A 17892-nucleotide genomic window follows, 5' to 3' on the forward strand; every position below is an offset into this window, starting at 1 on the left:
ATCTGGTGACAGAGCCTCTTTAATGACCATTTTTTTTCACTGTCGTGTGAATGTAGTCTTCGGAAATCCTGAAACATGACCTGCTTGGGATAATAAAAGCATGGAGCTGAGAAACACTGGAAGAAATGTTTACTGAATAAACCACTTCATTACCGCAGGGTTTAGTCCCCTTCATTACTGAGCCTATTTTGTAAAAATGTTTTTTTGTTTTTACATTGCTGCATTCAGAGAGCCATAACTTTTTTTTTTTCCATCCGCAAAGCTATATGTGGACTTTTTTTTATGCAGGATGAGAGTTATATTTTTTAATACAACCATTTTCGGGTGTATATAAATTATTGAGTAACTGTTATAAAAAAAAATGAAAAAGGGGGAATGGGAAAAAGAAAACCAGTTTTGCCATTATTTTTTTTTTTTACATCGTTATACTATATAGGTGTTCATTATTTGTTTTTAACCACCAACAGAAAATTAAATTACTTTTTATGGGAACTTTTTTTTTTCACTTCTTAGTCAATAAACTTTATTAAACTCTATTTTTTTTTTTAAATTTTGTCCCCCTAGGGAATTTCACAATGCGACCTACTTATTTTTATTTTTTTAAAAGGACCAGTGTCACGAAAATTTTTTTTTAGATCAATTTGCTTTAAGTGTTTTATTAAACATTTTTTTATTTATTTGTGCGTTTGCGTTCTACACTATGCTGTACGTCCTCTATGCTGTACAGTCCAAATTGTACTGTGCGACGTCCGGCGCCATTTTTTTGTGGACCGGAAGTCGCGGCCGGACAGTAAGATTACTACTTCCGGTCGCGGCTTTCGGACTTGTGCACTTGGAGCGGAGGTAGCAGAAGGAGCGGACGGACCGGAGGGAGCGGCGGCGGCAGGAGCAGGTAAGTTAGGTCTGTGTATGTACGTGTTTTACTGTGCGTTTACTACTGTATGTAAACCTACTACACTGTGTGTTAGCTCAAAAAATGGCGACACACAGTGTAGGAGATTTGACCGTTCAATCCCCTCCTTTCTCCTGGCACTAGCCAGGATAAAGGAGGGGGGACTCTGTGAGCTCACTAGAGCGAGTGTGTATTCTCAAATTTTGCAGCATAAAGCAATGTGGTTGCTTTACAACATGCAATGCTGCAATTTTGGGAATTGCTCCATCTAGTGACGAGCGCTGGGAAATATTATAAATTAGAATCTAATTTAGAATATTTCCTGACTCGTGAAAATTTTTTAAAAATTAGAACAATGTTTAATCACCTATACACTGTTTAACGAAAAAAAAATAAAAAATTTTTCTAGCGACACATTCCCTTTAATGCTTCGGTGTTCCCAGTATACCAAAATATTATTGACGATCGTGTCACGGAGTGCCGAACGGGTAACAGAGCGGGCTTCCTCTGTCTAACCCCCTAGTTGCGGAGGCCCCTATTTACTGCGGCATCTATGGAGTTAATGGAGTAGCAGTACTCCAGGGTCTCCCCTATGACCGCTGCTGTATAGTAACAGCGTGTTCACAGGGACCTGCAGCGCCACTCAGGGTCGGCAGACAGATCATGCGTTAGCAGCCGTTTAAAAACAGTGGCCCACTTTAATGGACTACCGCTGCAACGTACAAAATCGTTCAGCAGTAGGCTTAAGTTGTTAAATCTAAGTCATAGAATTTTTAGATTAATATAAAAATAATGTAGGAGTAATATCCAAGTTAACAGAGATCCTGAATGTTATTAATGGAATATAAAATGAATGGAAACTTAAAATAATAAAATTACAAGGAGCAGTCCATGTGCTGCATATAGTTCCCTCATACAGTACTATAGTCTCTGTACTATGGCAGGTGATGGAATATTTTTGTTTTACTCACAGATGCCAATTGAATCTGTGAGAAAAAAAAAAACCTACAGAAGTACATAGGAGGTACAGTATGGGACCATAGATTTATTTTATGGATTTTGTATTATGGATCTGTACAATAGGAATTCATAATACAGTCGTGTATTTGAGACCATAAAAAGGAGAATTCTAACCAGACAATCAATTTCTAAATTCATAAAGCCAAAGAAAGATCTATATGTAGAATTTAAGTCCTAAATATTAAAGTACTGCTCAATTACACCTTTAGTAATCACTACACCACTTTACATTTCTACTCCATTCCTGATCCCATTGCCCTTATCAGACAACTGATGTTAAAAATCAATCTGTAGAATCTAAAGAAGTATAAACTAACAGATTAACAGAAAAGAGAATGGTGAGAAAACATAGAAGCATTAAATGTCTTACACAAATCAATGAGTTTATTTTGCTTCCTAAATGAAGCACGCAGGCTTTGACATCCACCTTGTCACTGCATTGTCAGGCTTTAAATATATACACATTTACTAGAAATACTTACCCTTTTCACCCGGTGGGATTACAGTGTCCATAGACATCAAGAGATAAATGCCAGCAATCAGTGGCTGCCTGGGAGTAATAAAAGAGATACGCTTTCATAAAATGCCATCAAATGGAAATGGATACAACAGACGAATGGAAATTTTCATTGAATAAATGTAACATCTTCTAGTAAACAATATGTGCAGAATAAATAAACTAATGTCATAACAAAAGTTTTTTTCATGAGACGTGTCCTCACGTTTCAGTTTTAAAACACTCCTTTTAACAGAAGGAATGAATAGGCTCTGTCCACATTAGCATTTTTAGGTTTCTGTCAGGGGGTTCCGGTATTTTTTATGGCAAGAAAAGATTCTGCATAGATGTCTGGCTCCGTTATGAACGAAATAAGAGTCTCAACATAGCGGTGTTAGATACGAATAGAAGTAGGCTTAGGAGTAGGACTATGGGAATATCCTATACTGGACCGACAAACATGGGGAGGGAGATGAGGAAGGGAGGCAGCAAGAACATGTAATGTACAGCGCGGTGGCTCAGTGGTTCGCACGGCGACCTGGCAGCACCGTGTCCTAGTTTCTAATCCAACATCTGCATTGAGTTTGTATATTCCTATGTTTGTGTGAGTTTCCTCCGGTTTCCTCCCACGCTCCAAAAACACACAATCCGGTTAATTGGCTTCATATGAAATGGTTCCTAATGTGTATGCTTGAGAAACTAGATTTTGAGTCCCATTGGGGACAGGGACTAATGTAAATGGGGACAATCTCTGTTCTGTGCTATGCACATTTTATAAGCAACATAAATAATAGTGTTTGCATTAACTTTGGTGACTATGGTTGCAATTTTATGTCCCAATCTACAGTAGAATGAGCAGCTCTGGAGCACAAACTGCTGCTCCAACAAGTGAACTACTTTGCAGACTAAGGCCTCATGCACACGACCGTGTTTTTGCGTCCGCAATTCCCCCGCAAATCCACGGGAGAATTGCGGACACATTCATTTCTATGGGCCCATACACACTATCCGTGTTTTCACGGGTCTCCGCATGTCCGCACATCCGTGCCGCAGAAACTCAGGACATGTCTTATTACGGGCCGCAAATTCGATGCGGACATGCCAATAGAAGTCAATGGGCCCGTGGAAATTGCGGATACACCTCCGTATGTCATCCGCAGTTTGCGGATTTGCGGAAGTGTTGCTAGGCGACGAGCGGGAATGAGTTCTGTCGTCATCCTGTTTTACCTAGGCTTTTTTTTTTTTCATCCGCATTTTGCGGATTACATACGGATGAACTGCGGATTACATACGGATGAACTGCGGATGACATTTCACGGAACACGGTCCTGGAATTTGCGGACCAGAAAAACACTACGGTCGTGTGCATGAGGCCTAACTCCAGCACATCATTCATAATTTTATTTGTGCAAACACGTGCAATAACAATATCTAATAAGAACAATACAAATAATAATACTACTAGTAACAATAGTAACGACAGTTACCGTTCAGGTGTGATTTGTACTGTTACTCCAGTACAGTCTTTATGTTTATCTGCAAAAAAACAAAATATTGGTGAATATGCTTTTAGCGGATACCGATTTTACATCAGAGAAAGTACAATTAAAATGCAGAGTCCATAGTATAAGACATTAATTCAACATAGGAAAACTGCCAGCTCAAAGTCATAGGGATCACAATGTATCTCTGGGAAAACCCATCATCGGAATACATTGCACCCGGAGATATCCGTACAAAACGGAGTGCCTTCGGCGCCATTCAAATCAAATTTTTGCCCTAGATTTAGCGTGTAAGTCGGGAAAGAACCTGCCGTACACGCTAAACGTGTCCATAGGGTTCCATTAGCCTGACCGAGGCAAAGAAAACAAAGGGCGTCCTTTAGTCCTCCGTCAGGATGATCTACCTGGATTTTTTTTTTTTTTATAATCGATTAGTGTAGTAGACTACTCCATTACATACAACAAGATTAATGGGAAAACGTATATGTATACATCGGGAGCTTTTCCACGCATATATGTTAAATGTAGGCTAAAAACTTGATGTGAATAAGAGCTTAGTTATAAATAAATCTGGTAAATTTGAGTGACAATCAATAAGGGCCACAATTACTACTCCCACCGGGCTCTCACACAGCTTCCTTGGCCCTTGAATCTGCCCAATTGTGCAGTAAAACATCACCTTTCCAGTATCCCTACAGAACTACAGTTAGGTCCAGATTTATTTGGACTGACACACAATCTTCATGATTTGGGCTCTGCACGCCACCACATTGGATTTGAAATGAAACAACTGAGATGCAATTGAAGTGTAGACTTTCAGGTTTAATTCAAGGGGTTAAACAAAAATATCCTGTGAAACGTGTAGGAATTGCAACCATTTTTCTACACAGCCTCCTCATTTCAGGGGCTCAAAAATAATTGGACAAATTAACATTTCCATAAATAAAATGTTTTTTTTAATACGGTCTAAGAGAATCCTTTGCAGGCAAAAACTGCCTGAAGTCTGGAACCCATGGACATCACCAAACGCTGGGTTTCCTCCTTTGTGATGCTTTGCCAGGCCTTTACTTCAGCTGTCTTCAGTTGTTACTTGTTTGTGGGTCTTCGTGCCTTAAGTTTTGTCGTAAGTAAGGGAAATTCATGCTCGATCGGGTTGAGATCTGGTGATTGACTTGGTCATTGCAGAATATTCCAATTTCTTTGCCTTAAAAAACTCCTGGGCTGCTTTCGCAGTATGTTTTGGATCATTGTCCATCTGTACTGTGAAGCGACGTCCAATCAACCTTGCTGCATTTGGTTGAATCTGAGCAGAAAATATACCCCTGAACACTTCTGAATTAATCCGGCTGTTTCCGCCTTCAGTCACATTATCAATAAGCACTAGTGACCCAGTGCCTTTGGCAGCCATGAATGCCCATGCCATCACACTGCCTCCACCATGTTTTAGTTTCAAAGTAATTTATTGAATTACAACACAATTTAGATATATAATAGCCAGTTTACAAATAATAAGTCAAGACTTCATGCAGGAAGTCAAATAAACTATATCCAGCAGGGTATATTATTTAAAGGAACGAGATAAAATTAAACATTATGAACAAAGAGTCCGTGGAGTAAGAAGCATGTAGGAAAAAAAAAAGCCTATGACTGAAAACTCAGCAAATCACATGGGCGGGTATAGAAACAGCCTTGGGGTAGACCAAACCATAAATTCCCGATAATAGGCAAAGCAAAGAATAAGAATAGGGACCCGAGCACTCCTCTACCACACATAGAGCCCATCACATTGCTAAATAATAAGAAAGGTTTGGGACTGCCATAGTTCGAAGCCATGGGGACAAAATCTTATCAAATTGTGCTACAGTATCTCGTGTAACGGATTTTTTACTGCTGTAATTCAAAGTGACGGCTTTCTCCAATTTTGAGCAATATGTATGCGAGCTGACATCATAAGGAGTTGAAGCAATTTGAAGGTAGGGTAAGAAAGACCATCTGGTTTCACCCCTGGTAAGCAAACCTTAGGGGTTAGCTCTATGTGAGTGCTCATCACTGAATTAGCAAGTGTCATAATCGATCTCCAAAAGTATTTGACTTTTTGACAAGTCCACCACGTGTGCAGATCAGTGTCGGGGTCCACACACCCTCTAAAAGCATGTGTCAGGAATATCAGGGCACATGTTGTGTATTCTGGTCAGTACCATATATACTCTATGCATTAACTTAAAAAAGGTCTCCATCAGGGTGACTTGTAAACTCCCCTTACTAGCAGTAGTGCAAATAAAACCTCATTGCTCATGATCAAATGATATGCCCAGCTCTTCCTCCCACCTGAGCATGAACGGCAACTTGCCTCCAGTAGGTGGACAGTTTAACCCCTTCCCGCCATTTCACGTACAGTTACGTGATGGGAGATGGTCTTTTCCCACATCTCCACGTAACTGTACGTGAAACAGATGGAGCTGGCTCAGGAGCTGAGCCAGCGACATCACCGCCGGGTGACAGCTGTATGTTACAGCTGGCACCCTGGGGTATCGGCCAGGACCGGTGCTAGCCTCCGATCCGACCGATTAACCCCTCACATGGTGCGTTCAATAGAGATCGCAGCATGTGAGGAGTTTATAGCCACCGGCACCCCAGCAACGTGATCGCTGGGTTGCTGATGGCTGCAAAGGCGATCGGAGGCCTAATACTTGCCTCCCGGTCCACCAGTAACGGAATCCTCCTATGCCCCGTCGTCGGCGGGGCCCAGGAGGCTTCCGGTACCATCGGCAAGATGGCGCCGGCTCAGCTTCCGGTTCAGAAGCAGAGCCGGCGTCATCAGCAGTGGGTGTCCACTGTATGTTACAGCGGACACCCCGATCTATCGCCAAGAACCGGAGCTAGCTCCGATTCCTGGCATTAACCCCTTTGATGCAGCGATCCATTGTGATTGCTGCATCCTAGAGGTTTGTAGCAAATCGGCAGCCTTGCCATGCGATGGCAAGGCTGGCGACTGCTACTATGGCAACAGGAGCCCTAACAATGGCTTACTATCTGCCATTAAGTAAGCCGATTAGGCCCCGCCCGGACGTGGAGCCTGATCGGCTTGCTGTCAGTGAACAAATGACAGTTCTAATACATTGCACTACATAGGTAGTGCAATGTATTAGAACATCAAACAATCAGTTGGACCTTCAAGTCCCCTAGTAGGACTAAAGAAAAAAGTGTAAAAAAAAAAAAAAGTGTAAAAAAAGTAAAAATAAAAGTTGTAAAAAATACAATGAAAGTTTCAAATAATAACACAAAACACAAATCGCCCTTTTTCCCTTATCAAGTCATTTATTATTGAAGAAAATAATAAAGCCATACATATTTGGTATCGCTACGACCATAACGACCTTAAAGAGGCTCTGTCACCAGATTTTGCAACCCCTATCTGCTATTGCAGCAGATCGGCGCTGCAATGTAGATAAGAGTAACGGTTTTATTTTTTAAAAATGAGCATTTTTGGCCAAGTTATGACCATTTTTGTATTTATGCAAATGAGGCTTGCAAAAGATCAAGTGGGCGTGTTTAAAGTAAAAGTCCAACTGGGCGTGTATTATGTGCGTACATCGGGGCGTTTTTACTACTTTTACTAGCTGGGCGTTCTGACGAGAACTATCATCCACTTCTCTTCAGAACGCCTAGCTTCTGGCAGTGCAGACACACAGCGTGTTCTCGAGAGATCACGCTGTGACGTCACTCACAGGTCCTGCATCGTGTCGGACGAGCGAGGACACATCGGCACCAGAGGCTACAGTTGATTCTGCAGCAGCATCAGCGTTTATGGGTAAGTCGATGTAGCTACTTACCTGCAAACGCTGATGCTGCTGCAGAATCAACTGTAGCCTCTGGTGCCGATGTGGCTGACACGATGCAGGACCTGGGGCAGGAAGTGAGTAACGTCACAGCGTGATCTCTCGAGAACACGCTGTGTGTCTGTGCACTGCCAGAAGCTGGGCGTTGTGAAGAAAAGTGGATGATACTTCTCGTCAGAACGCCCAGCTAGTAAAAGTAGTAAAAACGCCCCGATGTACGCACACAATACACGCCCAGTTGGACTTTTACTTTAAACACGCCCACTTGGACTTTTGCAAGCCTCATTTGCATAAATACAAAAATGGTCATAACTTGGCCAAAAATGCTCGTTTTTTAAAAATAAAAACATTACTGTAATCTACATTGCAGCTCCTATCTGCTGCAATAGCAGATAGGGGTTCCAAAATCTGGTGACAGAGCCTCTTTAACTATAAAAATATTATGTTATTTATTCCGCACAGTGAACGCCGTAAAAAAAATACTGACATAATCGCTATTTTTTGGTCACTGTCTTCCAAAAATTGAAATAAAAAGTGATCAAAAAGTCGCATGTACCTAAAAATGGTACCTATAAAAACTATAACTCGTCTCGCTAAAAACAAGCCCTCATACAGCTCCGTCGACGAAAAATGTAAAACCGTTATGGCTCTCACAACTTGGCGACAGAAAAAAATCCATTCTCTTTACAAAAGTTATTTTATTGTGCAAAAAGTTGTAAAACATAAAAAAGTGCTATAAATTAGGTATTACCGGAATCGGACTGACCCGCAGAATAAAGCTAACATGTAATTTATAATGTGTGGTGAACGCTGTATAAAAAGAACTAAAAAAATATGCCAGAATTGCTGTTTTTTGGTCACTTTGCCTCCGAAAAAAAAAAAAGGATAACAAGTGATCAAAAAAAGTCGCATGTACCCCAAAATGGTACCAATAAAAACTACAGCTCGTCCCACAAAAAAAAACAGCCCTCATACCACTAAGTCTATGAAAAAATAAAATTAGTCAAGGCACCAATAAGCCAGGAAATAAAAATATGCAGTTGTGCCGGCCCGAGGGGAACGTTTCTTCTGTTTCAAGTAGCGAATTATCAAGGCCCCTAAAATTAGGGAACCAGGAAGGGGAGGGCCCAAACATATCTGCTGGAAGTGAGGGCGCCCGTATTATACCAGGACAACACTTTACCAGCAAAACTCCTCAAACTGCAAAGATCCCGAGTGTGGACCAAAAGGGGAATACCATTTATTAGTGCAACACCGGCCTGTGCAGAAAGGATTGTGTCACAGCATAACACACATCTATGAATTATTTATTTATTTTTTACCCCACTATACCACCTGACTATGCCCCTTATATACTCCGCTCGCCTTACATGTACCCCCACATTAGAAACGGAAACACCAGTAAGACTCCAAACAAAACTACTACAAGCAAAATCCACGCTCCAAAAGCCATATGGCGCTACCTCCCTTCTGAACCCTAAAGTGTGCCCAAACAGCAGTTTACTTCCACATATATGGCATCGCCATACCCGGGAGAACCCTTTTAACAATTTTTGGGGTGTGTGTCTCCAGTGGCATAAGCTGGGCTATTGAAAAACCATTTTCACTCTGCAACATCGAGTGCACACCAATTTCTGCCAATCACCTGTGGGGTTAATATGCTCACTACACCTTGAGGGGTGTAGTTTCCAAAACGGGGTCACTTCTGGGGGGTTTCCACTGTTTTGGTCCCACAGGGACTTTGCAAATGTGACATAGCGACCAGAAACCAATCCAGCAAAATCTGTACTCCAAAAGCCAAATGGCGCTCCTTCCCTTCTGAGCCCTACTCTGTGCCCAAACAGCAGTTTATGACCACATATGTGGTATTGCCGTACACAGGAGAAGTTGCTTTACAAGTGTTGGGGTGCTTTTTTTTCATTTATTTGTTGAGAATATGAAACATTTTCAGCTAAAACTACGTCTTATTGAAGAAAAAGGATTCTTTTTATTTTCACTGCCCAATTCTAATAAAATCTATGAAACACCTGTGAGGTCAAAATGCTCACTACACCCCTAGATGAATTCCTCAAGGGGTGTAGTTTCGTGAATTGAGTCACTTTTGGGGAGTTTCCACTGTACTGGTATCTTAGGAGCTTTGCAAAAGTGACATGGTGTCAAGAAACCAATCCAGCAAAATCTGTGCTCCAAAAGCCAAATGGCGCTCCTTCTCTTCTGATCCTAGCCGTGTGCCCAAACAGCAGTTTATGACCACAAATGGGATATTGCCGTACTCCAGAGAAGTTGCTTTACAAATGTTGGGGTTCTTTTATTCCTTTATTTGTTGAGAAAAGGAAAATTTTGGGCTAAAACTACGTCTTATTGGAAAAAAAGGATTTTTTTTTTATCTTCACTGCCCAATTCTAATAAAATCTATGAAAACCCTGTGGGTTCAAAATGCTCACTACACCCCTAGATGGATTTTTCAAGTGGTGTAGTTTCCTAAATGGAGTCACTTTTTTGGTGTTTTCACTGTTTTGGTCCCTCAGGGGCTTTGCAAATGTGACGTGGTCTCCCCAAACCATTCCTGCTAAATTTGAGCTCAAAAAGCCAAATGGCGCTCTTTCCCTTCTAAGCTCCGCCGTGTGTCCAAACAGCCGTTTATGACCACATGCGGGGTATTGTTTTACTCGGGAGAAATTGCTTTACAAAAGCAGTGGTGCATTTTCTCCTTTTAGTCCTTGTGGAAATTAGAAAAAATTAGCTAAACCTACATTTTCTTTGAAAGAATGTAGATTTTCATTTTCACAGCCTACTTCCAATAATTTCTGCAAAAAAACCTGCGGGGTCAAAATGCTCACTATACCCCTAGATAATTTCCTCAAGGGGTATAGTTTCCAAAATGGGGTCACTTTTGGGGGATTTCCACTGTTTTGGTGCTGCAAGAGCCTTTCAGACCCGACATGGAGCCTAAAATATTTTCTAATAAAAAGGAGGCCCCAAAATCCTCTAGGTGCTCCTTTGTTTCTGAGGCCTGTGCTTCAGTTAATAAGTGCACTAGAGCCACATATGGGGTATTTCTAAAAACTCTGGTAAAACTTTCTGTGTTACAAAAAAAATAGATAAAAAATTAATTTCTGCAAAAAAAAAAAAGAAATTTGAAAACTTCACATCTACTTTGCCTTAATTCCTGTGAAACATCTGAAGGGTTAAGAAACTTTCTAAATGCTGTTTTGAATACTTTGAGGGGTGAAGTTTTTAAAATGGGGTGACTTATCGAGGGTTTCTAATATATAAGGCCCTAAAATCTACTTCACAACTGAACTGGTCCCTGTAAAAATAGCCTTTTGAAATTTTCTTGAAAATGTGAGAAATTGCTGCTAAAGTTATAAGCCTTGTGATGTCATAGAAAAATAAAAGGATGTTCAAAAAACAATGCCAATCTAAAGTAGACATATGGGGGATGTTAATTAGCAACAATTTTGTGTGGTATTACTATCGGTCTTACAAGCAGATACATATAAATTTCGAAAAATTCAAATTTTTGCAGTTTTTCGCTAAATTTCGGTGTTTTTCACAATTAAATACTTAATGTATCGAGCAAATTTTGCCAGTAACAAAGTCCAATGTGTCACGAGAAGACAATCTCAGAATCGCTTGGATAGGTAAAAGCATTCCGAAGTTATTACCACATAAAGTGAAACATGTCAGATTTGAAAAAATTGGCTGTGTCCTGAAGGGGTTAAAGAGCTGTATTTCCTAAACCCTATTTCCTAAACCCTTCCTCAAATTAGGATTTGAATACCCTCAAATTAAAGCGGAGAGACTGCACTTTAAGCCCATATTGATTATATAACTGTATATTCAATATGTTTTGGTAAACAGCTAAAATGCCAAAACTTGTGTCACTGTCCAAATAATTCTGGACCTATGCTGCTTTGCCTTCAAAAGTCTGGGAGAGCTGAGTGACAAATATTTTAGGAGCTGTGGCAGCCCTACATCTTATATAATCATATCATAGAATACAAGCTACATCTTTTAATTCTGCACAAGAATCTGATTTTTTGCTTCTGGTATAAAGTAGTGCCACCAACCTGCACATCACTTATTAACATACCTATGAGATTTACATTTTAAAAAGTGACATAATTATACGGTGTATCATAATAATCCATAAAGTAAATGGAAATACTACTTCTTGGTGGCAATTCAATGCAGGAATTACCACATACCACTTTAACACTACTTTCATCTTAGAATTTATAATGTATGTATTACAGTGACGCAAGACTGATATCTGAAGAAGCAATGTTGACATCTACTGCCCAGTAGTCATAAAGTAATGTTGTCCCCAAGTGACAGAACAAGCTAGTCATTCAATTTTTAAAGTGGTTTGACTTCTATAGGGACGAAGGACAGGAGTGATCACTAACCCTGTGCAACATGAAGACATCATTAAGGTTTGGGTCTACATGTAGTGATCAAATCTAGCAAATGCTAAAACCAGATCAAGCTTTAGTAGTAGCTTTTCAGAGGACACTTCAGAATAAGCTGACATTTGTGTGTAAAACCAGGAATAACACCATTTCTGGCCATTATAGGACTTGTATTCTTAATTTTTAGCAGTTTTCCCCCCTGCAGGCGCTATCTAAAATCCCCAGTTGTCTCTGAATTAGTTGGCTGAGCCTAACGGCTATCTTGTCTTCCATACAATGCACACATAGAAGAGGAGAATCCTGCTCTCCTATCTATCTATATATATATATATATATATATATATATATATACACACATACATATATATATACACATACATATATATATATATACACATACATATATATATATATATATATATATATATATATACACACATACATATATACATACATATATATATACATACATACATACATACATACATACATACACACATACACACCTACATAGATTATACAGCAGTACTGAGCAGTGTAGCTGAATCCAGCACTAGAAGCTGCAGCAGCATCTGTGTCTTTCTGCCATTGCCTCTACCTCACTCTGCTCCTGCTTCCCTCTCCTCTCTATAGACTTTTATGGGCAGCTGCAACCTGATTTGTCAGTGAGCCGATAGTCTGTCTGGTCTTTGGGAGATGGATTTAGCAATAAATTCAGAGTGAGTGAACAGTTGGGAGGGGAAGAAAAGGAGCCTGATAAATGAAAAAAGAGGCATTTTTCTTTAATAAGATATATTACAACGTTTCTTATATTTGCTTGTACTATTGATTTACGCAAAGTTTGTTTAGAAGTTAGTGACCAGAGAAGTTTTCCTCCACCTTTAGTGAATAAAAGCTAAAAAGTCACCAAGAATAAAATCGAGTATGTTCGATAGAGCTACATAGAAACCTTTGTCTTTATTGTGCGTTTCCACGTTTTATACACCCTGCAGTCAGGACTAACAAATACATCTATCCCCAGAGAAGGCCAACTTCATTAAATCGTAAATATGTGAATAATCTAAACATATACATAAAAATAGTTAATTAAAAAAATATATATATTACAAATATAGTGGGGTTTACTTTAAAAACTATATTTCAAATGATAGTCAAAAGTGGAGATACACTAAGTCAATCATAGATAGATGGTAGATCAACTAATCATTGGTTGGGTCTCTATTGGGCACTACTTTAGGAGTAAAAGGCTGAAAAAATGTATGCAGAGGTATATTGTACAGTACCCATACGACTTCTATGAGGCAGACATATGCTGAAATTGTGTCTTATTAGCATAACGTTATGAAATCACAAGTTGAGAAACTCCCAGGCTCGAAGTTTATAGAATTGCTAGGTGAGCGATTCCCCAAATGCTGCTGGAAACTGTCAGGAATGAGCGTGCAAATAAATCCACAACCCCAAATTAGTTACAACTCTAATCAACAGAATCTAAGGCTACTCTACGGTTTTTCGCCAGAGCCCACCGCAAGTCATGTTGGGCTTTGCAGCATAGAACCCAGGTTGTTTTAACAGAGTTCGGGGTTGGATAAATCGTGCAATGCACGCAATATCAGAACAGATAAGACAGCCCGAGGGTAAACAAAGTCCAAATCACAAAGATAGTGGATATCAGGGATTGCAGAGGTCAAAACCAGCCAGGAGTAGAAAGGCCAAATCAGTAAGCAAAGGGTAATCCAGAGACAATCCGAGGTCCAGTTCCAAAAAGTGCAAATAGTCAAAAAGGTACAGGGTATAATCAGTAGCTTGATCAACACACATGGGAACAAGAAAAATCACAAGTAAAGAAAACAGAACCAACCCAGATTTAAATACTCCACCCTTCAATCTGATAGTAAGAAAGACAGGGAAGTGGAATAGGCTCAACAACTAAAACCAGAACTGCTCAGAAGCTAGACTAGTAGTCCTGATAATCTAAAAAGGGACCAACGTGTCCTAAAACATCGGTTTGGCAGTTTTATGTGTGGATACATTTTCTTTTGGGTATAGGTTTGCACATTACTTGTTTAGCAAACACTAAGGAGATGGACCCCAATAGTTGGTGGGCACATTAGAAGTCAATACAAAAGAATGCCTGCCGGCAACAAAAGCCCTGTTTTCCAACTATCAATAGTTTAAAATAACAAGATTTTATTATGCAATTATAGCGAAGGACAGACTACATATAGATTAAAAGGTTCAAGTCCGTAGCGGACAATGATCAGCATAGTGCAATGTATAACGACTCTATTGTGGGGATACCGAGTGTTAGCGGCTGCAGGACGCTGCACCCAAGTCCACAGTTAAATTCTAAAGAGTCAGCAGGAACAAGTATTAAAATTTCAGGAAAAGCACCCCCCGACATGTTTCACTACAGATGTAGCGTCTTCAGGGGTATCGGGGCTAGTGAAAACAGGGCTTTTGTTGCCGGCAGGCATTCTTTTGTATTGACACATTATATATTTGGATCCATCCGAAGAAAGTCATGTAGAAATCTTGCAGAGAACACTTCCTCCTCGTCCCTTCCATTTTAGGCTGCCAGCCAGCTTTTTTAGAGGGCCTTAGATGAATGTTAATGGCTTATGGTTCCTAGTCTCCTATTGCAAGCAGTGGGGGGAATGGCTGATATCCTGGGAAACATATAAAATTATTCTCTATATATTTCTCACAGTTTTAAAATTGCAGTACAAGACAGAAAAGGGTAGGAGGATTTACGGGAATATTTTTTTTGTATGTTTTTAACATTTAGTGTTATCAACAAGAGGCTTTCTAATCATTCCAATCATACTATACAATTGACAACCAATTTAGTTATTCTCAATCTATCTAACAATCTATATCCCAGATACAATATAGATTGAAAAGAATAAGATAAATTAGCTTGCAATTGCTTACGTACTTGAAAAGAGAGATTAAAAAGTAATTTTAGGTGAGAACATAGTAAGTGCCATCAGTGTGCTGTAGATATCCAACTGTTATTACCAGGATGTAATCATTTAATAAAGTAAAATAAGACTTTTCTACTTTTGAGCAGGACATTTCAAAGTTTGACCTTTTTGCTTTTAGAAGATGCATGGGCAAAGAAATACAAAATAAAATAAAAATGAAACCCTGTGATTTGACTTAATAGAAAGGCTTTACATTAGCCACTTTCATATTGATCTCAAGTTCTTTGTGCGTGCGGCATAAATCAGCAAACCATTTCCAATTACAGAGTTCAAGTGGTCATTGACATGTCTTAATATAATTTTAACAATATTCTAGTCATCTTGGGTTTTATAAAAGGTCTTTTATGTGCCACATTAAATAGACAAAACTATTACTTTTAAGCAATTTAAGAGAATGATATACAGTGGTTATTAGGTGTAGGTAGCAAAACGTAGAGTAAAAATGCAGGCGATAACAGTGAATGAAATATGATTTCTTGCAATTATTGTATGGAGAAAGTAGCATTCACAATGTCGTCTTTCACACCTCTGTGGCATGTTTCCATGAAAGAGGCACTTAAATGGTGTTGTCCAGAAATATCTATTAGGGATATTAGAAAAGGCTAAAAATGTGCAATCAGTTTAGGGTCTGAACCCAGGGACCCAGAACTATGAGTAGAATTAAGAGGTTGTAACCCTTGCTAGAGCGCCACTTGTACATCAATGGCAGCGGCACATCTGTACATGCGGATCACGTACTGTGCCTTGTACTTCAGTTCACACCATTAAGCTCAGCCCTAGGCTGTGTTTGAAACAACTATGAAGCACCACAACCCCTTTGTTCAGCTGATCAGTCGGGGGCCTAGTGGTTGGACTCCCATTGATAACACAAACGGTCTATGGCAACATTAATGGACTATAAAGGCCATCAATGCATATTCCTGGAAAACACTTTCATTACGTAGCCAAAAGCTTTGCAGGTAAGCACATAGTTAATTAACCATTAAATTCTGCAAAGTTCTAGGTCATTCAGATAAACCCCTGGAACTGGTTGTTGATTGCCTTTGACCATTGTCAGACACCATCATGGTACTATCCTACAGTTCAGGTACTTTTACACCGGCCAAGTTTACGAGCGCCGATCAATGGAGCAGCTCGTTGATCAGCGCTCGTTTGCTTCTTCCACAAGGAGCTACTATGGGGATGAGCGATCATTACTCCAACCGCTCGTCCCCATTTATATAATGTTGGCAGCACGTCTCCGTTTACACAGGGAGAGGTGCTGCTGACAACGATAATATTTTACACATTTAAATCGATACAATCAGCTGATGAACGAGCATCTGCTCGTTCATCTGCTGACCGCTGCCCTGTTTACACAAGGCAATTATTGGGAACAAGCGTTCTTTGAACGCTTGTTTGGCCGATTATTGGCCAGTGTAAAATGGCCTTTAGAGCAGAAAGTTTAGCTGTCACGGAGAACAAAATGTAATGTTTTATTTTTAAAAGAGCTACAGTGCCATGTCAGTTAACACTTAAGAAAATATGTTTCACTTTTAAAGGATCATCTCTGAAAACTTATCCTTTGAGGTTTAAGTCCCCATTAAAGTGGCTGTACCATTAGGAAACAAACACTCTCTATGAGCAGAGAGCAAAGCCCATACATGCAGCGGCCACACGTATCTTTCCCCGGTGACATCAGCTGATCCCTTGGGCTACTTCAATCTGAGATGGAGTTGTCTAGTTTGGACAGCTGCTTTATGGGAGCTGAAATGAATTAGATTATTACAGTCTCCAGGATGTGATGGAGTACAGCCCCTTCCCCATATAGTGTATATTGTTGCTATTTTGCCTTATCTAGGCTTCCAGTAATACAATAGAGCGGTCATTACCTCGCCCATCTTCTAATTATAATTTTGCTGATTCTATCCCAGCAAAACTTAGGCCTCATGCACACTTCCGTCGGCCATTGTACGGCAGTTAATGACGGTCTCCGTCACACACGGGCTGCACATGGATGGCTTCCGTGTGCAGCCCGTTGTTTCACGGATCAAATTCAATGCAAAGGCCGAGACTGTTCTGTCAAAAACGGGCAGGAGTAGGACCTGCACTACTTTTGACGGAACGGCCGCACGGTTCCGTTAAAACAACGGAAGTGTGCATGGCCCAATTGAAATGAATAGGTTCAGGGTGCTATCAGTGACAAAAAAGGATAGCAACCTGAAGGAAAAAACTGAAGTGGGCATGAGGCCTTATAAGTGAACTACAGAAAACAGGAAATGTCAGCCTATTGTGATTGCTCTAGTAACCAGTGTCAAAACTAGCTAATTTTTAAGATTTTGTTTATGTGAACCTGAATAAAATATAATTTGTTTCCCTTTACCTTTTTAGAATAACAACTTTATTAAAAAAAACAACTCACCTTGAAATGCTTTGGCATTACCATAATGGACTTGAAGAACAAAATACTTAATGCCTGAATTACTTCCAACCTTAAATCCAACACCTAAAATCAAAAACAGACAAATATATACATGAGTGACAGAACTTTCAAAAATGTAACCTGAACGAAAAAGAGAAAGATTGAGTCACATTCTTTTCTAGCAATTCTGTCAATTTAGGTATATTTATAAATCTATGATATGACGGTTATGTTGTATTATTCTATACAGTTTTGTCTAGAGCAGTGTTTCTCAATGTTTCTAATCCAATGTTTCAAATAAATGAGACCAAAGTATACCCAATGTGACGGACACACACTGTTC

General features: G+C 39.8%; 1 protein-coding gene across 8 annotated transcripts in view; it reads right to left on the reverse strand.

Moving 5' to 3' along the window:
• The window catches only part of PAM (peptidylglycine alpha-amidating monooxygenase), a 223999-nt gene that overhangs the window by 104718 nt on the left and 101389 nt on the right, over positions 1-17892 (reverse strand). For all 8 annotated transcript variants that reach the window (XM_075836954.1, XM_075836992.1, XM_075836985.1 and 5 more), the window contains exons 7-9: positions 17550-17633; positions 3896-3944; positions 2395-2462 (exon numbers count right to left, since the gene is read on the reverse strand). In XM_075836954.1, the coding sequence (XP_075693069.1) occupies positions 2395-2462; positions 3896-3944; positions 17550-17633 (201 nt within the window). The remainder of the gene's footprint in view (positions 1-2394; positions 2463-3895; positions 3945-17549; positions 17634-17892) is intronic.

This window comes from Rhinoderma darwinii, chromosome 1 (assembly GCF_050947455.1).
Source record: "Rhinoderma darwinii isolate aRhiDar2 chromosome 1, aRhiDar2.hap1, whole genome shotgun sequence".
Taxonomy (NCBI): Eukaryota; Metazoa; Chordata; class Amphibia; order Anura; family Rhinodermatidae; genus Rhinoderma; species Rhinoderma darwinii.